This window comes from Mastigoproctus giganteus, chromosome 14, assembly GCF_048544385.1.
Source record: "Mastigoproctus giganteus isolate SK-2022 chromosome 14, ASM4854438v1, whole genome shotgun sequence".
In the NCBI taxonomy this organism is placed as follows: Eukaryota; Metazoa; Arthropoda; class Arachnida; order Uropygi; family Thelyphonidae; genus Mastigoproctus; species Mastigoproctus giganteus.
The window spans coordinates 34,687,388-34,712,571 of record NC_143588.1 but is presented as its reverse complement, the minus strand read 5'-3'; the positions used below and the strand labels follow the sequence as shown (position 1 = coordinate 34,712,571).

The 25,184-nt window shown below is 39.4% G+C and overlaps 1 protein-coding gene across 4 annotated transcripts in view; it reads right to left on the bottom strand.

The window, feature by feature from the left end:
- The window catches only part of LOC150075060 (TATA-binding protein-associated factor 172-like), a 934,682-nt gene that overhangs the window by 885,593 nt on the left and 23,905 nt on the right, over positions 1-25,184 (bottom strand). For all 4 annotated transcript variants that reach the window (XM_090388242.1, XM_090388245.1, XM_090388243.1 and 1 more), the window contains exon 3: positions 15,041-15,158. In XM_090388242.1, the coding sequence (XP_090244368.1) occupies positions 15,041-15,158 (118 nt within the window). The remainder of the gene's footprint in view (positions 1-15,040; positions 15,159-25,184) is intronic.

The following is a 25,184-nucleotide window of genomic DNA, read 5'->3' as shown; positions in this document are numbered from 1 at the left end:
ATGAAGCAGGACTTTTGTGGAAACGAATGCCTAAAAGAAGTTTCATATTGAAAGAATTAAAAAACATGCCAGGTTTGAAAGCGACGAAGGATCGGTTGACTTTATTGTTGGGTGGCAATTAAACTGCGGGGGATTTAAAATTAATACCCCTTTTAGTTTATTTGGAAGAGGGCCAAAGTTCAACTCAAAATCGACACATTTTTCATGATTAAATTCATCAATTAAATTAAATCAATTTAGATCAATTAAATTCATGATTTTAATTGGAATTTTAAGTTTAATTTTGATACGTAAGTAAAAGTAAAGTGCAGCCATTATCAACCCACTGCAGTATGGAAGCCTCCTCAACAATTCATGCTGAGGGAAATGGACCATAATCTGCCACGCTGGTCCAGTGCGGGTTGGCAGATTGACCGTATTCAGCAGTCAGGGGCTTGAACCCCGGTCTACTCAAAGAGCGTGTGCTACTGCACTCCCGCTCTTGCCCACTCGGCTAAGTAGTTACCACATAATTATATACGTATGTAACGCAGAATATTTTATATGTAAGAATTATATGTAAGAACATGTAAGAAATTAGCGCGGATTCACTTAGCACTCTGTTTTTATGGAATGAATTATCAGCGTTAAGCGGGGATCTCCTGTACATCAATATATGTAATAAATCATACATCGTCACACTACGGCAGGATTGGAAAATGAAGAGAGTGAGATTCTTCACTCAGATACAGATTCTTCAGGCATGAGAGTTACAGCTTCCACCTAGGAGACTAAAGCATACATTCAGCTCAATATTCAGGCCTCAGTACAAATCTCTGTCCCACAAATCGGACCAAATTTTGGCAAAATCTAGTTGTTCTGAACACCCACATCCTCTACTTGCACCTCCACAATGGTGGCACTGTTAACCAAGGGAATACCTGCCCCTCCATGTGCAAGGGGCAGGTATTCTGCCCCTGGTACACTGGAGGTACCCAAGTTTCGCACAGCCTAACTGCCCTTACTACACTGGAGGTGACCACTCATGTGTAAGTGGTCATCTCCATTCATGTGTGAATAATGTAAACAAGGGTTGAAATATGGCATCCACGTCACACAGAGGAATAGCCAACCCTCTGCATTATCAGGCAATACATGGTGGTAGATGACTCTCATCACTCACTGCAATACCACCACCACTTTGAAGTTTTGAAACCATGTTTGGTGCCCAAAGCAATGTTCCAGCACCCACCCACCCACCCACCCACCCACCCACAACCTCATCTATCATGCAGTGAGTCATGTCTTTTAAGGTCATAAGAACCTTATTCCTCAGAACCAACATACCTTACACTACAAGGGAACAGCTTTAAAATATTTTTCAAAGAATGGCCACTAGATAGTCCACTGAAAAAAACTATTGGTAACTCTCTAGGAGGCATCCTCATCAAATAGTGTACAATTATAATGCTATACCAGCTATTTACCGGAGAGATAGTCTGAGTAGTGTGTATATGGAATGCACTGTTGAGACCACGTTATGCTGAGAATCTGAATATATATCCTTAATCTCTGTGTGTGTGTGTGTGCATGTCATATCTGAAAAATTTCATTAATTCATGCAAGTTTTACCCCTCTACTTTTACGATATCACGAATAGTCAAACCAACAAGATTTTTTTTTTTTTTTGATTTGGTAGTTGTTGGCGCATCGGCTTCTATGGCCATATTGCACCTCCCAAGGTTTTTGCAGTACTTTGATCCAAGCCCGAGGCGGGAATCGAACCCGCAACCCTTGGGTTGCCGGGCAGGTACTTTACCCACTCGGCTAGCCCGGTCGGCTCAAACCAACAAGAGAAATTTACAAAAAAAGGATTTAAATGAGAGACATTTGCATGTCTCAATTCTTTAGGGACCTCTCCTAAATCTAAGGATGCTGTTATGATTGGTTGGTTGGATTGGATATTTTACTGGCGCATCAGCTTCTATGGCTATAATGTGCCAAACTTATGATTTATGGCTTATTCAATGATATCTTTTGTTATGATTTTTATATCAAATTATAGTAGTTAATCCGTTTGAGAAACTGGAAGACTTCGGATATATTAGATTTATCTGACAATATTGTTCATAATGAAAATGTGTCCATTCCTTTTAAGGATTTAAAGGTAATCAGATGCTGCCGTGTAAAGTTAGGGCAGTCAAGTAGAATATGTTGTATCGTTTGCACACTGTGTGACAGTCAGAGCACTGCGGCGGAGATTCAGCTCGGAGTAGGTAGGAGTGGGTAACATTGGTGTGTCCTATTCTTAATCTGCTAAGTATAACTTCTTGTCTGTTGGTTCTTGTACTGGTTTTCCATTGTTGTAACAGCAGTTTTATCTGTAATAATTTGTTACCAGCCTGTTCCTGCCATTTTTGTTGCCACTGTTTTTCGCCACTATTTCGAATTGTAATTTTATAGTCCAGGTATGGTATTTTTATGCTACTGTTGATTGGGCTTTCTGCTTGTTTTGCTGCTTGGTCTGCCTGTTCATTGCCATCTATTCCTACATGTCCAGGAACCCAGCAAAAACTTATGTTTTGCTTTCGCTTTGCTAGTTTTGATAGCGTGTTATGTATTTTACATACGGTTGGCTGGGTATTTGTGGTGTTACCCTTTAAGGCTTGCAGAGCATTGAACGAATCTGTAAATATTATACTGTTGGCGATGTTAGTTAGCCATATATGGTTCATGGCTAGTTGTATAGCCTCCAGTTCTGCCATATAAATGCTGCACTCAGTTGGAAGTAGTTTGGAAATTATGGTGTTGGGGGATTTGGCTGCTATTCCTACTTTGGTTTTTGTTTTGGAGCCATCTGTGTATATCAAGGTAGAATTACAATGTTGGTCTCTGTAGGCTGCGTGTAATTGTTTGAAATTTTGTGTAGGTAGGGAATCCTTGTTCCATTTATGCATATGGAGATCGCATATCGTTTGAATGGTACCCCAAGGTGGATATGAAATTTTAGGAGAAACTGCTATCTGACTGAGATCTAAATTACGTTGCTGGATTAAGTCTCTTAAATATATGCCTGCTGGTTTGTTAGCATTTGGATGTGCCCTATATAAGTTTTCCAAACTTGGTTCGTGTAGGATTGTCCATGTCGGGTGGTCAGGTATTGATTTTATCTTTGCAGCGTAGTATAACAGCAAGTTTTGTCTACGGAGTTGTAGTGGTGGTTCATGAGCCTCTGCATATAGGCTGTGGACTGGTGAGGTGCGATATGCTCCTAAAGCTGTTTGTAAAGCGCTGTGGTGCACTGGATCAAGCCACCTCAGGGCACTCGGTTTGGCTGAGTTATAACTGGGGCTCCATAGTCTAGTCGAGATCTTATGAGGGCTCTGTATAATCGCAACAGAGTAACTCTATCTGCATCCCAGGTCGTTGCGGACAAAACTCTCAAAAGGTTTAGTTTCTTGGGGCAGTTTGTTCTTAGCTGTTTTATATGTTCTAAAAAAGTTAGTTTTTTATCAAGAATAAGTCCAAAAAATTTTATGGTTGGCTTGATTGGGATTAACTGTCCATTAAGTTTTAATTCCGGATCTAAATGAAGGTTTCTTTTCCTACAGAAGTGTACGCCTACAGTTTTTTGTGTTGAAATCGTGAAACCATTTTCCTGAGCCCAGTTGCTGACTTTGTTTATTGCACCTTGTAACTGGCATTCTATTGTTCTCATGTTTTGGGATTGGAAAGAAATACTAAAATCATCTACATAAAGAGCTGTATTTATGGAGGATGGTATATGTTGGGTTATAGAGTTTATTTTTATTGCAAACAAGGTGGCACTGAGGACTGATCCTTGTGGTACTCTTTCTTCTTGTAGGAAGACCTTTGAGTGCGTGGTTTGTATTCTTACTTGGAAAGTTCGATGCTGTAAAAAGTTCTGGATGAAAACAGGGAGATGTCCTCTTAGTTTTAAGTTATATATGTCCCAGAGAATGCCATGGCGCCAGGCTGTATCGTATGCCTTTTCGATATCGAAGCATATCATGACTAAATGTTGTTTTCTAATGAAAGCATTCCGTATGTTGTTTTCTATTTTAATCAATAGGTCTAAGGTTGATCTATGTTTCCTGAAGCCACACTGCACTGGGCACAAAAGGTTATGGTTTTCTAGGCACCATATGAGTCTTTAATTTATAATCTTTTCCATTAACTTTCCTAGGCAGCTGGTAAGTGCAATTGGACGGTAGCTGTTTAGATTAGTAGGATATTTGCTAGGTTTTGGGAAAGCGAGGACAATTGCATGATGCCACTTGCTAGGAAACTCTTGTACCATATAAATTCTGTTGTATAAAAGAAGTATAGATTGTAAAGATTCTTCACTGAGTTTCTTTATCATTATATAATTAATGCCATCTGGACCTTCTGCACTTTGTTTTGTTTGTGACAGTACCTTATGGAGTTCTGCTATGGTTAGTGGATGGTTATATTGTTCTATATATTTTGTGGAGAATTTTAAGTTGTATTTTTCTTGATGATTTTTATATTTCTGGAATTCCGGTGAATAGGATGTGGTGGCAGATATTTTGGCGAATGTTTCACCTAAAGCATTTGCTATTTCTTTTGGATCAGCGATGTCTTGTCCTTGCCAATTCATAACTGGATGTACTAAATTTTGGTATCTATTGTTCATTTTTCTTATTTTATCCCAAACTGTTTTAGTATTTGCAGTTCTATTTATAGTTGAGGCGAAACGTATCCGGGAGGCTTTCTTGCATGCTCGTCTGACATATCTTGCTTTTGCTCTCATTTTTTTAAAATGTATTAGATTGTCTGTGGTAGGATTTTTGCGAAAAATATTCCATGCTCTGTTTCTATCTCGTTTTGCTTGGGTACATTCCTCATTCCACCAAGGCTTTGGGAATAGGGGAAGTTTGGTAGACGTTTTTGGTATTGATTGTTCTGCTGTTTGGCTAATTTGATTCGTTACATATTGTACTGCTTGGTCAATGGTTAGTTGCCGGACTCTCGTTTGTTCGATTACTGCTAAATTTTTGAATTTTTTCCCAGTCTGCTTTGTGAAATTTCCATTTGGGTTTCCGTCTGGATTGACATAGGGTGTCTTTTGTTAAAGTCACAATAATGGGGTAGTGGTCACTGTGTAATGGTTCATCATGAACTGTCCATTCTAAAATAGGATATAATGCTGGGGAGCATAAAGTAAGGTCTATCGCTGAGCTTGTTCCTGTTGGAAGGTGGAAATACGTGTGTTTTCCACTGTTCAGGAGGATTAGATTTTTGGCATCTATTACTTTTTCTATTTGATGTCTTCTTTTATTAAAATCAGTATTTCCCCATAAGTGGTGATGTCCATTTAGATCCCCCATTATACAGTAGGGAGGGGGTAGTTGATCTATTAGTTCTTCTAAGTCTTCGTAATTTATTTCCTGGTTCGGGGTAAATATATTGATACTATTGTTATTAAACGACTTGTTGCTATACGTACTGCTACTGCCTCAAGAGTGGTTTGTAGGTGGACTGCTTGGACTGGTATGTGAGAGTTGACAAGGATTGCTACTCCTCCACGGGCTATAGAATTATTTATTCGGTCTCGTCTATATATACTGTAATTCTTGATTAAGATTGTATCGTCAGGTTTTAGATACGTTTCTTGTAAGCAGAAACATATCGGGTGATATTCAGAAATTAGATCACAAACATCATCAATATTCTTACGGAAACCTCGGCAATTCCATTGAATAAAAGTGCTACCCATTGTTTTGTTTTAGATGAGTTTTCTGGTTGTTTTCTCATTACTGTTTTAAATTTTTCTGTCCGTGGTTTGTCTTTTTTAGGGAAATATGGCTTTCCAGTGTCCATATTTTCCTCGGCAAATATTTCTAGAACGGGCTCTTCTTGTTGTGTTTTTCCTGCTGTGTCCATTTGTTCAGCAGCATGGTGCATTATTATGGAGGTATCTTCTTTGGTTTTTCCCTGCGGTGGTGAAAATACTGTTGGTGGAACTGAGATAGGGGTGTTTGCCGTCTGTTCTCGTTTCTGCTGTTTTGGGGGCATGAGCCATTTGCGTGCCCAGTCTGACAACGATTCATTTGGTGCTATTGTAATGTCGGTTTGTGATCCTGTTGTTTGTTGGTTCTGGGTTATTTGCACTACTTGAGCTATCTGTGCATAGGTAGGTTTCCTTGTGTTGGCTGGTTGTATCATCTTTCTGGCTTTCTGGTATGTAACTTTGTGTTCTGCTTTGTATTTTTGGATTTTCCTTTCCTGTTTCCATCTTTCGCATTCTTGAGAGTAGGCAGTGTGGCTTCCACCACAGTTTGGGCATTTAGGGTGCTCGGTTGTGCATTCTTGATTGCTGTGTTCTCGAGAACCACATTTGGCACATATTGCTGTTCCTCTGCATGTTGTTTGTGAATGTCCGTATTTTTGACATTTAAAGCATCGAATAGGATTTGGTATGTAGGGTCGGATTTGACAAAGCAAGTATCCTGCTTTCACGTGCTGTGGTGGACTTGGAGTGTTGAAGGTTAAAATGATATTTCTGGTCTGGATGATTATTCCTTCTTTTTTGACCGTTATTCTTTTAACATGAATGACTCCCTGGGTTTTCATTTCTTGTAATATTTCTTCTTCTGTTCCAGCTATGCTTTCCAGACATTTTTGTATCAGGAAAGGGGATAATTTTCCAGTGGCCTGTTCGCCCGTAGAATGAATGATGAGATACTTTGGAGCGGGTATCTCATATATATCAGTTTTTTGCCTTTTGGCCATGTTTGTACAAAATTCTTCATGTTCTTGAGTTGATTGCGCCATGTTAGAGGATTTTGTAAATTTGTTGTCAGAATCCATGCTGTTTGCTCCTTTTCGCCCTGGGAGTGAGAGCTTTTCCTCCCAGGTTTCCAGCCCCGCCACGTGGAGGCAGGAGCGGTGCCACCTAGTGACCAAGCGGAAAAAAAAAAAGGTTAGTAAGTGATTAATATAAAGAAAGGTGACTTTCCTTTCTGTATTAGTAAGTTTTAATGTGCTAAATGTTATTAATATATATACAGTAGGAGTTTAAGGAGACTGCAAAAACTCCCACAAAAAATAAGCTCTTTATAATGATGGGCACGCTAGAAAATTTGCTGAAAGGTCGCTCGAATCACTACGCTTGGCACTCGGGGCCGCTGTTATGATTATGGCTAAAGATTGCTTACCTCTCTTGCTGGCTTCTTTTAATCCAATTGGAGAGACTCTGACAATTACAGGTGCATTATTTACTTTTAATTTCAATAATTTCTCAATTTCTATTCTGCTTTTTTTGGCATTATCAGAAAATCATTTAGCTCCTAGTTAGAATTTGTTATTATTCTGGTATCCCCCATCCCTAAAAACTTCGTTAGCATGAATGAATGTAGGTGTAGATGCAAAATATTTATTGTTTGTCAGCAACCTGAAGAGGATCAACAATTATGCCATTCATATCTATGGAACCAATATGTTCATTCCCTTTCATCTAGTGTTAACATAAGCAAAGAATTCTTTGCTACTTTTCTTTGCATTCTAAGCCAAGGACTTCTCAAAATCTGGCTTAGCTTGCCCTTCTTCATGATTAGTTTATACTTACTGTAGGTTTCTGTGGTTCCCAATTATTTATAATCACCCCAAGGATTTTTCTTCTCTGCCATTAGTCTCATGAGTTCATCTGGTCTTTCATGTCCAAACCTTGCGCAATATCTCAGTTGGTATAACATGCTTATTAGGTTCTCAATACTTCCCTGAACAATTCACATTTAGAATTTGTAGCTTTCATCAGTCCCAGTGAAAAGATTTTAAAAACTGTGCAAGGTTATAGTAGTCACCCTTATAAAAACAAAATCCCTTCCCTTTATTCTTAACAGTGATTACATCTTTTAAGTAAATCCCACACCAACACACTAGAATAATTACTGTCCAGTGGTTCCTTTATCTGGGTATTCTTAATGCATAAACAGTAACTTCATAATAAACAGTGCTGGATTAAGGCATGGGCTAGTAGGGCCCTTGCCCAGAATGTTATATTTTAAAGGGGCACCAAAAACAGAAGGATGATGAGGCAAGAAATATATATATATTCTTAGTAAAAGGGCACTGAAAAATCTTTCTTCCCAGGGCATGGAAATACCTTGGTCTGGCTCTGATTATAAGAATAAGATAACATAATAAGGGTATTGTTTTCACTTGTCTCTCTAGCAGAAAGACAACAAGTTGCCCAGTAGAAAGCAGTCATCCAATATAGAAAAGTTCTGATACTGTATTAGGACCAACGCACTAGTTCCAGTTAATATTTGAAAAGTTATGGATTGGAACTTGTGTATTCATCACTCCCTTAAGTCCCAGTACTCTATGCAGTTATACACACAAATAGAGTTACTGGAGCAATAATTTTTTGATTGTAAGAGGGGCATTCAAATAACTATCTACCTAACTATGAAGGAAATGAGCTAGAGGCAAAAATCATTTTTTATTTTTCAATGTAACTCCCCTGAACTTCAATATACTTGTTCCATTTTTTTGGCAATGAGGAAATAGCAGACAAAATAAAATTCTTTGTCCAGTCCATCAAAGAATGCAGAGACAACAGACTTCAATTCATTATCATCAGCAAAGCGATATCCACTTACGTTTCTCTTGAGGTATCAAAACAGGAATTAGTCTGGGAGCCAGATAGGGCCTGTAAAGTAGTAGTAGTAGTGGCATGTGATGCAAGAAAGCAAGTGCAGCATCAGCCAAAAAAAAAAAAAAAAAAACACACCATTCCCTCCAAATGCCTGTTCAGTTCCTCCTTAAATTTATTCAATCTATCAACTTCCACAACGACAGATAGAAGTTTGTTCCAGCAATGAATCATCCGCTGGCTAAAGGCAAATTTCCGCACATCTATTCTACATCTGTCCTTTCTTAATTTCAATTTATGCCCCCTTAGATTCGTAATCTAAACAAGTGGAAGGATCCCATCAGAATTCAGCGTGCTCATCCCATTCAAGGCCTTATACACCTCAATCAGATCACTGCACAGGTGCCTAGTCTCCAGCCACTGCAATTTGCAGAACTTAAGCCTCTCTTGGTAAGAGGATCCCTTCATTCCCCTCACCAATCTTGTTGCCCTTCTCTGTACACGCTCAAGCAAATTTACATGCTTCCTAAAATGAGGCCTCCAGACCTGTATGCAGTACTGAAGGCGTGGCCTGACCATTGCCTTATACAGAGGGACAATCACCTCCTTTTCCCTGCTAACAAAATTCCTATATATCTTGGACAAAACCCCATGACCTGCTCAGGCAGTCTGTCTGCACTGCTCAGAAAACTTCATATCTGACTGCACAATTACTCCCAGGTCTTTTTCATTTTCTACCACACAGTTGGTAGAAAATGAAAAAGAGAAACATACCACACAGTTGGTATGTTTCTCTGCGGTTACTTCTATCCATATGCAGTATATGCATTTGTCAATGTTAAACTTCAGTTGCCACTTCTCAGCCCATCTGCCCAAATTTTCTAGATCCTGTAGCAGTAGTATACTGTTATTACTGTCATTAACAACCCTGCAAACCTTTGTATCATCAGCAGACTTCGATAATAAGCTTGATATACCTTCATCAATATCATTGATAAATATACAAAACAACAGTGGACCCAACACCGAACCTTGTGGGACTCCACTAATAACATTAGTCCACAAAGAGCAGCACCCATTGATTACCACCCTCTGTCTTCTCCCACTTAACCATCCTTTTATCCATTGTAGCAACTTACCCTTAATATCATTCTGCTCCAATTTGTACAATAGTCTTCCATGTGCAACAGTGACAAAAGCTTTCCTGAAATACAAATATATGATATCAAAATTATTTTTTGCATCCAGTTCCTTTGTAATCACATCATAATATCCTATCAAATTTGTCAGACAAGACTTTCCCATGCTATGTCTGAATTATTGCTGCAGTCTTGTCTAGATGATCCTGCAATGCATCTTTAACCAGTGACTACGGCTACTGTTAATCTATTAGTCCTTGTATCCCCCCCCAAGCTATCAGTTTTCCGACCCACCTAACAATGCCTCGATAGCATCAGCAAATATTCTTGCACCCTTTCTATTTAAGTGTATCCCATCCCTATAGAAACAGTCTCTGCTGTTAACAAGTACAGTCCAGGCTGAAAAAAATTCTACTTCTTGAGCCTTGCACATTCTTTCCAGGGCTGAATTGATCGACAAGGCTCTCATCCATATACTTCCTTCTATCGTGTGTGGGCAGAATTGCAGACACTTTCAAATTCAACTCTAATTCTCGGCTTTTGTTCAACAGTGACCTGTACTTGTTAAGTAATTCTGCCGGTCTCCTACTCCTAATATCATTAGTGCCAACGTGTACAACTATATCGGCCGACCTGGCTAGCCGAGTGGGTAAAGTACCTGCCCGGCAACCCAAAGGTCGCGGGTTCGATTCCCGCCTCGGGCTTGGATCAAAGTACTGCAAAAAACCTTGGGAGGTGCAATATGGCCACAGAAGCCGATGCGCCAACAACTACCAAATCAAAAAAAAAAAAAAAAAAAAAAACAACTATATCACCTTTTGTGCCCTTAAAAGATTATATCCGCTCTACAACGTCATCAACCTTTGCCCCTGGCAGACATACCCTGGTCCTGTTCCACCTATCCTTTTTACAAAGCATGTTCCCTGTTTCCCTGACAATAGGAGCACCAACAACTACTAGTTCCTGTGGGACTAGCGCATTTTGCCTTGGGGGTTGCCGCTGTGTTGCGTGATGACCAAGTGCAAGCTCTGGCGTTGATGTGGGCAGCTGGGAGCTTGATGGGCCCGTCAATTTAGATCCTTCAAGGGCATCCACCCTGTCCTTCAAGCTCTCATATAGGCCAATAACAACACTGAGTTGTCGCCTGATTTCCTTACATCGCGCACACACAAAGACTTACATCCCCCATGGCAATATCATGTTCTGTTCCAGAGAGTTCGGCAAACATTTCACAAGTTGCACATTTGTTTAGTCTGTAATGCGTTGGAGAATCGCCCCCTTCAGGTCTCCACCGAGTCAAAGCACTCCTGCCACTTTGTGCCCATTGATGGGTAAGTTCTGTAAACAGTCTCTCAAAGCAGAAGCAACAGCATGTGACCTGTGGAATGGTGTGTTGTTATGAAGAAGCAGCACATGGGTGGAAAGTTTTCGACAGCGTGTTTCCTTTATGACATCCCTTAGGTTGTACAGTAGGGATGCATATGACTCCCCAGTGACTGTCTGCCGTGTTCCAAGTAGTGAATGTATAAAATTCCCTGAGCATCCCAAAAAATGGTGGTCATATTCTTGCCAGCTAAAGATAGTCTGAAATTTTTTGGTGGGAAGAACCATTGTGCTTCCATTGCATTGATCCTTGCTTGGTCTCAGGATCCCAGTGATGAAACCATGTTTCATCATCCGTAACGATTCTGGAGAAGAAAGTTTTAGGATTCCTTCTATAAAGAAGGGATCCCTCTGAATTGCTTCTGCACAGGGATCACAAATCTGGGAACCCACCTTGCACTGACCTTAGTCATTCCCAAATGTTCATGGAGGATGGTTTTAACTGTTTCCACCGATACGTCATATTCCCAAGAGATTTGGGACACCTTTAACCCTCTTTCATTCTGCACAAGGGTTTCCACAGCCTGGCACATTTCTGGAGTGGTCACTGTCACAAGCCTTCCTGAAAGTGAATCATCTTCAATGGACTCTCTCTACCCCCACTTGAATTGTTTTGACCAGAATTTTACCTAGTACTCTGAAATACACTGTTGTCATACACTGCCACCATCCTTTCGTGAATGGCCTTTGGCCCATTTCCTTCTTTGGTGAGAAACTTGATGACTGAACGATGCTCCAATTTCAGCAAATCCACAATTTGATACAGGTCCTTCTTTCTGTTAAAGCAGCGCAACCTAAAAACATAGTGGGATCAAAATTAGTATGATTCAAGTTGAGCTATGTAGTAACATGATAAATCATGAATTATTTAAATATAACTATGGGAAGTACCTTATGTAGATAACTTATTGAATGCCCCTCGTATCATTACATTTATCACCTTCAATTCTACATGCTTCTTAACCAAGAGCATACCTCCTCTCATCGCGTCCTGTGCTGAGATGAACTGGAACTTCGAGTGAAACTCAGACCAACATGTCCCATATCAGTTAATCAACCGGTCACTGTTCTGTAGAAGGAATTGACTATACCAGCTTCAGTCTATCATTCATTTGTGCAAAGGCCTATGAACAGGAGGTGGGAGATGATCATAGCAGCCAAAAGTCAATCGACATGCTACTGAGTGGCCACATTATTTATTATGCAGAATGATACTATTTATTAAGGGGAATATTATTATATTATATTTATATTATTATTAAATTACACTTAGGAAACACTTTAACCATGAAATAAATACAGAAAATTAATTAATGCTGTTAACAGAATTACGGGCAAGGAAACGTGTTAATCAGCATAAGCTGCTGGGGCTATAGTGCACCTATTCATAGTGAACTGCTAAAAACAAAATTCAGTTGTAATGACTTGATTTTTGTTACAGTGATCTTTCAGAATTTATGATAAAGTCCAATTTTTTTCAGGAAAGAGAAAAATTCATTGATATTTGCTTCCTCGCCAATAATATGCTTTAATGTCATCGGTTCTCGCATATTTGTCAGGGAAGATAGGACGGATGTTCTGTCTTGTTGATACACTGATAAACGTGTTAAGCAGTGTGGACACTGAGGAGGATCCTCTCCTGTGAGTAGATGGAGGTGAGTGAGATATGTATGTCCTATTCGTGCCCGTGCAAGTACCACTTCTTCTCTTCGCAGTGTTTGGTGCTTTGGGTGCTGTTTAAACTGATAGAGTTTATTATTGGTTTGGGAGTGCCATAGATCTTTCCACTGCGCAAGACATGCTATTTGTATGATGTGATTGTAGTCAGAGGCTGGAACATTATTTTTTAATGACCAGGTTTTGGCGCATTATAGCCTTAGTTGCTAATGCGCCAATAAAACCCAACAACAAACAAACAAACAAGCTGCAACATGGACGGATGTTAAATCAAAAGTTCATGGATTTTTAGCAGTTTTGTCAGCGAGTTCGTTCCCCTTTATCCCCGAATGTGCCGGGATCCAGCAAAAGGTCACTGATTGATGACATTCTTCAATTTGCAAAAGGAGACTTCTGATTTGATCTAACACAGGAGGAACTTTGTACTGCTGTAATTGAGCTCAGCGAGTCCGTGTATACTATGTATTTTACAGATGGTAGCGATTCAGATTTTCTAAGGCTAATTTTATTGCATGGAGTTCTACTAAGAAGCTGCTATACTGAACTGGAAGACCAGCCGAAATGATTGAAGAAGGAAATAGTAGTAGTAGTGGCATGTGATGCAAGAAAGCAAGTGTATGAGCTTATGCAGCATCAAAAAAAAAAAAAAAAAGATCACACCATTCCCTCCAAATGCCTGTCCAGTTCCTCCTTAAATTTATTCAACCTATCAACTTCCACAACGACAGATGGAAGTTTGTTCCAGCAATTAACCACCAGCTGGCTAAAGGCAAATTTCCGCACATCTATTCTACATCTGTCTTTTCTTAATTTGAATTTATGCCCCCTTAGGTCCGTAATCTGAACAAGTGGAAGGATCCCATCAGAATTCAGCGTGCTCAACCCATTCAAGGCCTTATACACCTCAATCAGATCACTGCACAGGTGCCTAGTCTCCAGCCACTGCAATTTGCAGAACTTAAGCCTCTCTTGGTAAGAGGATCCCTTCATTCCCCTCACCAATCTTGTTGCCCTTCTCTGTACACGCTCAAGCAAATCTGCATCCTTCCTAAAATGAGGCTTCCAGACCTGTACGCAGTACTCAAGGCATGGCCTGACCATTGCCGTATACAGAGGGACAATCACCTCCTTTTCCCTGCTAGCAAAATTCCTATATATCATTGACAAAACCCCATGCCCTGCCCTAGCAGCCTGTCTGCATTGCCAGGGCAGGTCAAATATTGCCACTGCTCCTACCGCTGAATGTGATTTGGAGCCATCAGTATAGATCGGTAAAAAATCAGCATATTTTTGAATATGGCTTGCATGGAGTTGTTTCACATTGATTATTGGTAGGTGATTCTTTCCCCACTTGTGAAGATAAATATCACAGGTTAATTGCAGAGGGGGGGAGTCCAAGGTGGTTGAGAGTAATTCATTACTTGTTGCCTGTTGAAAATGAACATTCCAACTCTGTGTTATTTCAATTAGGCGTAAGCCTGCTGGTCTTATTTTAGTGGGTTTGTTTCTATAGAGATTTTGCAGTGGTGGATTGAAGAGGTATGGCTCAACAGGATGCTGCCAGCAACTTTGTATTCGGGCTGCATACTTAAAAAGCAGCGTTTTTCTGTGGAGGTAAAGAGGTGGCTCATTAGCTTCAATATATAAACTATGAATAGGAGAGGTCCTGAAAGCACCAAGTGCAATCCGCAATGCACTACGCTGTATAGGATCTAGCCATCATAGTGTAGTCTTACAGGCTGTGTGTGTGTGTGTGAGAGAGAGAGAGAGAGAAAACTGTTCCTCCCCACCACAAAAAATACCAAATTCTGCTAAAGTGTTGTCCAAAGCAGACAAAATAAACTGAAACTGGTTTGCTGAGCAGAAAATGTAATAATCTAATTGTTCATAGCAGGAAGAAGGGTTACAGAAATACATTCAACAAATATATATTCAGTATTAGAAATTACTGCTTAGAGAAAAGCACTACTGACAGCTTTTCACCCTCCCCCTTATTGCTGTTCTAGCTCTCTCTAACAAGATGATTTCAATGTTTCAATGCAGAGCTGATAAACAATTTAATAACCACTATGATTAATAATTCACAACCTTGAAATATGAACTGCATCCAGATGAAAAAAGTTTTGAAAATTCTTAACGTTACACATAATTAGCAATAGAAATAAAAATTATTTTTTCAAATACACAACCCTTGAATCATACAAAAACTAAGAACAATTACCTTTTGCACACGTACCACTTAATGGATCCCACTGGGGAACATTACGAATAATCGAATTAATGGCTTGCCCAGCTGCTATTCTTGTATCCCACGAACTACTATGAAGATAAACTCGAACCTGCATAACAAAAAAAAGGGTAGATCTAAAAGAATGCATGTATAGAACTGTACATTTCTGAGTGAGTTTAATTTTAAGAGACATTTTTGAACTGTCACTATGAGCTATAAAAAAAAAATCACTGAGCCCTATGTCAGTAAATCATTGCAGCCTAGTCAGCATGATACATCACTGTCTGCCATGTGGAGATGACACTAGATGTCTAGTGTCAATTATTGAAGGAATTTCTGAAGTCTTCTTCAAATGGAACTATGGTTAGCTGATCTCAGACAGGCGTAGGGGTTTCCCTCTGTGAGTTATTCTGTGTGTTTCAGCCCACATAATGCAAACTGATCTTAAACAAGCACTTCTACAGACAAAATACAAGCATACAGTGATGAGCAACAAAACCCAGGACCATTAAAGTAACTATTTTTAACATGCACTGAGGTGTTAATGTTGCAGTAGGCACATTGCTTCTTTATAATTATTGACAATGTTTTCCCATAGAACAGTATTTCCCCACCATTAGTAGACAGTGGAGCACCACAAAGTATTCCCTAATTTCAGAAGAGCACCAGAACAAACAAATACAAACACACCCACAAATATATATTTATGTATTTAACAAATTATATATATAAATACCAGCAGTCTCCAACTTAATGTATGTGTAACGTTCCATGAAACTTTATGTAAGCCAGAATTTAACCAGCTTACTCAAATGTACATAAGATAAAATACATTAAATATTTTAATAAGTTAAAAACAATTCTACACATAATTGAAAAGAAATGGAAAAATAATTTGATTTACTGGAATTCAATTTTCCGTACTTTCTTATCAAAAGGGCTGCTGCCCAGTCATCAAGAGATAATTAAGCAGCAGCCTTTTTCATTTCTTCATATATCTCTTGATAACAAGCCAAAAAATCATCTATCCCTCTTTGCACTTTTAAAAATAGCATGACATTAGGATTATCTTCTCAATCATTCCACTCAATCAGCTGCAATCTCACAGAACAAAAATTGCTATCTCCTTGGTTACAAAACAGTGTGGTCTTCTTTCAGTTCAGGTGAAGCTGCAGCCTCACCAGCTTCTACTAACTTTGCCATTTCTAAGTGAATAAGGCCTTCATTCGACAATATACAGTGGGATCAAATGATTATGTTAACAACAGCAAATTCCAAATGGGAAGCATTCAAGGAATTAATTGCAGATGCTACTAGGCTTCTCATATCAACTAAGAAATACTGTTCATGGTTTAGGCGCAAATAAATATAAGATGAACTAATGCAACTCGTGGCAGAGAAGAAAAATGCATATAAATTATCCAGAAGCCTATGGTAGATATAATCTAGTCTGTAATCAAGTCACAAAGGAGGTTAGGCAAGCAAAGGCAGAATACTAGAAATCTTTGCAAAGGATGCAAAGACTTCTTTACTTATATAAACTCTAGAAGGAAGGGGATGAATCATATTAGTCCACTTGATATCTATGGTTTTACTGCTGATGATCCTGCTCAGATAGCTGAAAAACTGAATGAGTATTTTACATCTACATTCACACGAGGAATTCTCTAGGGAAGTGGAGGTCAGAAGCTTATTAAACACTAATAGGGAGCTAAATGATTTTGTAAAAACACAGCAAAGTGGAGGAGAAATTGTTGAATTTAAACATAAGAAAGGCACTTGGGGCAGATGAGATCTATACAGTTATATTAAAGGTGGTGGCAAAGGAAGTAAGCAAACCCTTGGCCATAATTATGAGAGCACCCTTGGACTTTGGGGAGGTTCTCACAGACTGGAGATGTGCAAATGTATCTCCAATTCACAAAGGGGATCAAAGGGTGACAAGTCATTAGAGACCTGTTGTGAGATCTGGCAGAGTAGAGGTAACAAGATTATACACTAGCTGATCCGGAAGCCTCCTAGAGAGTTACCAATAGGTTCGATCTGGTGTACTAACTAGCGGCCAGCCTGCGAACATCGTTTCAGAGCTGTACCCTCGAAATGTAAGGAATATTGGATCTCGCCACGATGTTCATCATAACCTCAAAAGTCATCAACTGACAACGCTGGTTGTCAATCATGTCTTTGAGTTGAAAGATGAAATCAAGTTGTTCCTGGAAGTGCAAGGGAAACATGATCTTGTGGCTTACTTTAATGATGATGCTTGGAAGAAAAGAGTTGCTTACTTAGCAGACATTTTAGACTAGCTAAATAAGCTGAACCTGACTTCAGGGAAAGGAAACACACATTATCCAATTTCAAGACAATCTTCAGGCATTTGTATCCAAGCTGCAAAACTGGTGTCGGAAAGTAAATCTTGGAAACATTGCCATGTTTGAAAAACTCTACAGTATGGTAGAGGAATCTGAAGGTGAACTGGATGAGAATCTGGAGGAGGAGATTACTGGGCACCTTGAATCCCTTGAAAAGGAATTTCAATGGTACTTCCCTGAGCTTACAGAAGAAGAAGCTGGTACGAAACCCATTCTCTGCTTCCCTGAATGTAGCCAGCATGCCTGATGAAGTACAGGATGAATTCTTGGATCTGAGGAACGATTCCTTGACACATAATTTGTTTTATGAAAAATTGCTGACTCAGTTCTGGTGTGCTATTTATCAGTCATATCCAAATATCACCATGCTTGCTTTTCAAGTTTTACTTCCATTTGCCTCTACATATCTCTGCGAGAGTGGATTTTCAATGCATCTTCATATCAAAACAGACTGAATGTTGAGGATGGCATGAGGTTGGCTTTAACAAACACTCAGCCGTAAATTTTGAAGCTGGTTGCCCAGATGAAAGTACAACCATCGCATTAAATATTAGGTTAGAATTATATTCTGAAAAATCTATTTTTAATGTATTTTCTTTAAAAATGCTTTTTATGCAAATGTGGCAGGGGGTCGCAGGTTACTTGGCTATTATAAAAGGGTGTCGCAACTCGAAAAAGGTTGGGAAACAGTACAATAAAGAGTTCTTCTTCTCTACTGTATCCAATAGCCTCAGAGTGTTATATAAGTTTCTCCTTCTGTGCCAGTCAGTAAGCATGGAAGTCTGCAATTACCCCACAATCAACAGGCCGTATAAGTGAAGTCATGTTTAGTTGTTATAACAGGACATTAACAATCAGATAAAATTCACCCAAATGGACAGAATGACAAGGGGCATTATGGATAACAAGCAATATATTGTAAGGAATGTCATTATTCAACAATAATTCTTGACTATGGAAATGAAACAATGAACCAATCATAAAAGACAAGAATGATAAGCCAAGCTTTCTGATTGGAACAATATTAAATAGGAAGAGTTTGCTTACTCATGCCCTTTACCACATACATGGATTCTTGGAATGGTAAACTTAAGAGCAGTTTAAGCCTATAGTTACCAGATGCATTACCCTAAATAAAACAGCAAGTCTATCTTTAGCAGATCTGAAACCAGGCACTGATTTTTCTTCTTCTTTTGAAATTTATAATTGTACTGGAATTTTTTAACAAAACAAGGCTGTTTCATTGACATTAAAGACCTGTAACACCATGTTCACTGATAATTTATTTCAATACATCTGGATATATTTCAGCAACTTTAGCAACCCCACTATCAATCTCACCCCAGAGACTGCTAGTGGGGTTGTTTTTTTTTTTTTTTTTTTTTTGATTTGGTAGTTGTTGGCGCATCGGCTTCTGTGGCCATATTGCACCTCCCAAGTTTTTGCAGTACTTTGATCCAAGCCCGAAGCGGGAATCGAACCCGCGACCTTTGGGTTGCCGGGTAGGTACTTTACCCACTCGGCTAGCCCGGTCGGCTCTAGTGGGGTTGTATAGAGACTTCTAGCATTTGTTCGCATTGTCATTAGGATTAAAGAAGTGCCTTTTTATCTGATCTTCCTACACAATTAACAGTTTTTCTATTTCATAAATAGCACCACAGCATGGTTCCATTATGATCATTAACTTTAAGGGTGCAGATCCTTTCACATGCTCTTTTATATGAGCAACGTCCTTCATGATGAGGCGCCTCCATATCCAGGTGGGAAGGAGCAGCAGTGCGTAGCACACGCTTCTTGATTAGACCAGGGTTCGAGCCCGTCACCACCAAATACGGAGGATGCGGAAAGGTCAGGGAATGACCATCGCATATTCCCGGAGCAATATGGCCTTAGTTGCTAATGCTCCTAAAAACCAAATAACAAACAAAACCTTCATGATGATATTCACAGAGGATGACAAGAGACTAATTTCACATTCTATGCCTGATAAGCTTTGCCTGCCTTCAAACTTCCTAATCATTTCCATTTCTAAATCAATATCATGGCATTTACAAGTGGGTTCACCGCTCTTAGTCTCGTTCCAGTCATGATTGAAGCACTGAAAAATTTTGAAAAAATAACACTATTGAAAAGCTGAGGGCTTTATTGCTGCCACCATGTTTCAAGTTGCAAGGGCAACTTGAAACTTTAACAGAAACTTTAAAACTTTCTTATGGAAAGCTTTACATAAGTACAATTTACATAAGTCACATATTACATAAATAGGGAGTGTCTGTATATATACAATGGGTAGACAAAAAAAAAAAAAAGAGAAACACCTATAAGACTACAGGTTAGGCACTAATATGGTGTTGGTCTGCCCTTTACTTTTAAAACAGTTTATATTCTGTGTACAATATATTCAAATAAATCTTGTCTTAAGAAGCATATTGGACAATTCTTCATGGAGGAATATTTCAAGGTCCTTAAGTTTTGAAGGAGGAGAAAATCTGCTTCTCACTCTCTTCTCCAAAAATGCCCACAGTAGCTCAATATCATTAAGTTTGATGATTGCACAACCATGGGAGAAACTTGGCCTCAGTTTCATGCTCCTCATGATTGGACACATCTGGCTGGGCATATTGGAGCATTATCATCATCTGTAGGAAACAATGTTTGCATCATGGGACGAACCATGGTGCAAACATGGTGCGTTCCATGGGACGAACCTGGTCACTCAGAATATAGTGGCAGTAATTCACCCATTTAGGATGGTGATAGGACCTAAAGAATACACAATATTGCTACCCAAACCATCATTGATCCTCCTTCATGTTTGATGGTTGGTACAAGACATGATATACTGTTCTTTTGGCATTCAGCAAATATAAACTCTCCCTCGTGTTTAAAAAAGTGTGAATGATGATTTGTCTGGAAATTACATTTTTCCAGTCATCTAGAGTACAGTTTTTATTCTCCTTACACCATTGCATCCCCTTTCTAGCATTACCATCGGTAATGAGGGGCTTCTCTCTAATGTATTTTAATGATATATCATCATATAATTCATTATTAGGTGATACAGAAGCTAATAGTAGATATAAACTAGTCTGTAACCAAGTCACAAAGGAGGCTGGATTTTTTCTAGCAGATTTTGAGAAGGCTCTGGTAAAGAATGCAATGAAAAACAGCAATTACTTCTTATATTAAGAGTAAAAAGAAGGTGTTTAATCAGATTGGTCCTCTTAGTGTCATGGTTTAACTGTTGATGATCCTGCATAGGTTGCTGACAAAATAAATAGGTAATTTGCATCTACATTCATGCATGAGGAGATTTTGGGGAGGGGAATACCAGACATTGATTGAGATTGTGATGAGTACTACAAACAACTGTACAAACATATAAAGTAGGCCAGTAAATCAAAATGCCTTAAAATCAGGGACTTTACTTTTCAGACAATGATTGGACCCTGTAGGTTGGTCACTAACACAGTAGCAAGATTAATTGGTTTTCACACCAGTATATGAGAGAGGCAACAAGAGAAATAATACTCTTGAAATGGAAGGAATAAATGAGGAAGAAGAAATGTAGGTTCTATGAGTTTTAAGTTGGACAATGAAAGGATGCTGACTGGCTGTGGGCCATGTTAAGAGTGGTTTGAAAGAGAGAGCGGGAATTACAATCCAATTCAGAACAGTGCCCATGGAAGTATCTATAGAAATGGCAAGCAGCAGAAACAGAACATTTACGAGAAAGACAGTGGAGAGATTTTGTAAAAAATGGGTAATTAATTAACCTAACTGTTCTCTTTTGAATGGAGTCTAGAAACATGAGGGAGGTTTTGTGGGCATGACTCCAGATATGGGAACAATATTCCATGTTAGGGCCGATTTGAGATTTGTAGAGTGAGTAGTTGTTTGGAAGAAAAGTAACGCTGACAGCGAAAGAGAAAACTCAGTTTTTTACATGCAGAGAAAGCAGTATTTGTGATGTGCTTATGCCAAGAGAGATTATAAGTCAGGGTAATGCCTAATAGAGTTATGACATGTTATCCACATCTGAGTGTCATTGAAGATAAGCACAGAAATCCTTTTTGTGAGATATAAGAGAGGACTGAGTTTAGAAAATTGAAATCAACTCAGTTATCTTTGTCCACTAGAGAATTACCTAGAGGTTGGAATTTAAGGAACTGGTAGTAGATATTCGAGAAGTTGAAGCTGGTTGTGCAGGGTAACATTTCCCAAACTGGAAGGCAGAATGCAACATGCTATTATCAGAAAAACTATGGATAGGATTTCCCATCAATGGAAAAAGGTCATTAATAAACAAGAGGAAAAGAGTGGGAGAAAGAACTGAACCTTGAGGAACACCAGCATTAGTGAAGAGGTTGGAAGACAGAGATAGTAACAGTAATCTGCAGATTCTTAATGTAGCAAGTGTAACTGCTGATAATCAGATAGAGAATGTTACTTTTCAAATACAGATATATACAGTTATACCCAGATATTTATTAACAAATAAAGTACAAATAAAATAAAATATAAGTACAAAAACCAGTAGCTTTCGGAACATGTGTCCCTTTATCAACTGATAAGTTAATATAAAATTTGAATACACTACAAGCAAAGTGTGGCACGTTAATCAAGCGTCATTGTTGTAGCACGGACGTGTGCTGCCTTACGCCAGTGATCATCCATCAATAAAACGGTTGTCTCTAGGATGGGATGCAGACGCATGCCTTTCTGGCGATTTAATGCCTTAGGGTTATGGGTGCTCTTAATGCTATGGGTGCCCCTGTCAGTTCCGTAGTAGCTAACATCGCCATGGAAGATCTAGAGGAGCAGATACACCAGAACCCACCTACACCTATTACAACGTGGTGTAGATACGTCGACGATATTTTTACCATAATACCACGTGGTTCTGAAATGGTACTACTAGAACACCTCGACTCCCTATCCAATTTCATCAAGTTTACCGTAGAATCAGAGGTGAACGGTTCGCTCCCGTTTCTGGACGTACTAGTGCATCGCGTAGGCCCACGTCTAGAGACCTCAGTATACCGCAAACCCATGTGGTGCGGTCAATTCACCAACTACGGGTCCGGCCACGCTCCAAGCCATCTCAATAGCACTGCCCGCACCCTATTCTCCAGGGCCTGGAGCCATTCCAGCACCGACACAATTAGACGTAACGAGATCTCCCGTGTGAAGGCGGACCTAACCAGATGCGGTTATCCATCCCATGTACTAAACAGATGCTTGTTACAGGCAGAAGAACTTACATTCAACCAAAGACCTTCGAAGCAAGTCGGCATATCGTCCGCCTACATTCCGTACTATCCAGGAGTGTCAGGACGTATCTCGAAGATCCTTAGAAGTTACAACATCAAATGTGTACAATTACCCGGTAGGAACCTACGTTCACTTGTCTCCAGTGTGAAGACCCCTGTCACACCTGTCTTACGCAGCAATGTAGTGTACCGTATCACCTGTAAGGCCTGTAACAGTTGCTATGTAGGTGAGACATTGAGACGTCTCCAGGATCGCCTCACGGAACACAACAGAGCAATCCGGCTTGCCGAAACTGACCAGTCCGTGCTCGCAGAACATTTTTGGGCTACCAACCACAATCTTGACCCCAAGCGCGACTTTGAGATAGTGGACCACGCGCGACACTTTCGCCACCGCCTATGGCTAGAGTCACTAAACATAATAAACAACCCTAAGGCATTAAATCGCCAGAAAGGCATGCGTCTGCATCCCATCCTAGAGACAACCGTTTTATTGATGGATGATCACTGGCGTAAGGCAGCACACGTCCGTGCTACAACAATGACGCTTGATTAACGTGCCACACTTTGCTTGTAGTGTATTTAAATTTTATATTAACTTATCAGTTGATAAAGGGACACATGTTCCGAAAGCTACTGGTTTTTGTACTTATATTTTATTTTATTTGTACTTTATTTGTTAATAAATATCTGGGTATAACTGTATATATCTGTATTTGAAACTATGGACCCCAGTACTCCAGGCCCATTTGTCACTATGTTACTTTTCCTTATTGCTTCATTAACATACCGCAATATTAAGCAGTGATCATAAATCCAAAAACGTTCTACTGCAGCCAGCCCACATTTTCCAATCAACCTATCTGAAGAGTTGAATTAGTAGTATTTGCCATACATACTTGCACATGTATGGCAAATACTATTTGCCATACATGTGCAAGGAAGCCAGAGGCTTTTGCTGCACTGACTGGCAAAAAAAAAAAAAAAAACAAGTAAATAAGAAAATGCAAATTATATGCTTCCCTCCTCAGACAAGTAACTATCCAGTTGACCTTTGAATTTCAAACTGTCATCTTCAACTACCTGCGAGGGCAATGTGTTCCAGCAATTAACGACTTGCTAGCTAAAAGAAAACATCCTACAAATCTAATCTAAACCTCAACCCCTGTAATTTATTTATATAACACCCTAGTTCTGGAATTGTTTAGAAAAGTGAGAAATCCATCTTCATTCATTTTATTAATCCCTCTCAGAGCCTTATAAACCTTCACCAGGTCACTTCTGAGATGCATGGTCACCAAGCTCTGTAGGCCACATAATTGGATCTTTGCTCACACAATCATCCTTCTGCCAATCTCACCATTTGAGTTGCCCGTCTTTGGACCCATTCAAGAAGAATGTCTTTTTTCAGATGAGGTCTCCATACTGGGACACAGTATTCAATTGTGATTTTACAACTGCCTAATACAGTGGGATTATGACCTCACTAACTCTACAGGATAGCATTTGATAAATGATAGGATGCCATGGGCTTTACTGGCTGCCTGTTTACACCATTCAGAAAACTTCATATCTACCAGTACTGTAACTACCAGATCCCTTTCCTCCTCCACTGTTTTCAATTCGACTCCAGCAAGTGTATATAATTTATTTGTGGACTGCTATTCACCAAGTGTAAAACCTTACATTTAGTAACGTTAAAACATAGCTGCCACTTCTCTGACCAACTTTCAAGTCAGTTCAAGTAATCCTGAAGAAGTGATGCTTGGCACTGAGCATTAACAACTCTGCCAATCTTTACATCATCTGCAACTTTTCACACATCATGCCCTCTATCCCTTTGTCGAGATCATTTATGAAAATGAGAAACAGTGGTCCAAGAATCGATCCTTGAAGGACCCCACTCCTGACATTACATCAGCCTGAAGAATATCCATTAATCACAACCCTCTGCTTTCTCCCTGCAGCCACCCATCAATCCATCTTAGAATCTTAACAGTAATCCCAACCTGTTCAAGCTTATACAGTAGCCTCTCATTAGAGAATGAGTCAAATGCTTATTGACTGAGTGAATCTCACCACTCACCCACAGTGGGCAGTCACAGAAAAAACTGGATACCTAATTGCAATAAACAGTTGACAATCCATAAGATGGAAGCTCATTTAGAAGACCTTTACGTCAAACATGATCAAAAGCCTTTGAAATGTCAAGAGCAACTGCTTGAGTTTCACCCAACTTTTCCTTTGAATTTGTCCATTGATGGTTAACATAAGCAAGTATATCACCAATGAATCAACACTGACAGAATCCATACTGGTGATCCTTGATCAGATAGAAGGTTTCTAGATAGTTTAGAAGTTAGTAGTTGATGGATTTCCAAATTGCTTTAGAAAGAATAGAAGTAAGTTCATTGGGACGATAACTGGATGGAAGGCATCTCTCAGCCTTTTTAGGAATTAGCTAGAGATGAGAAAAAATTTCCAAGCAGG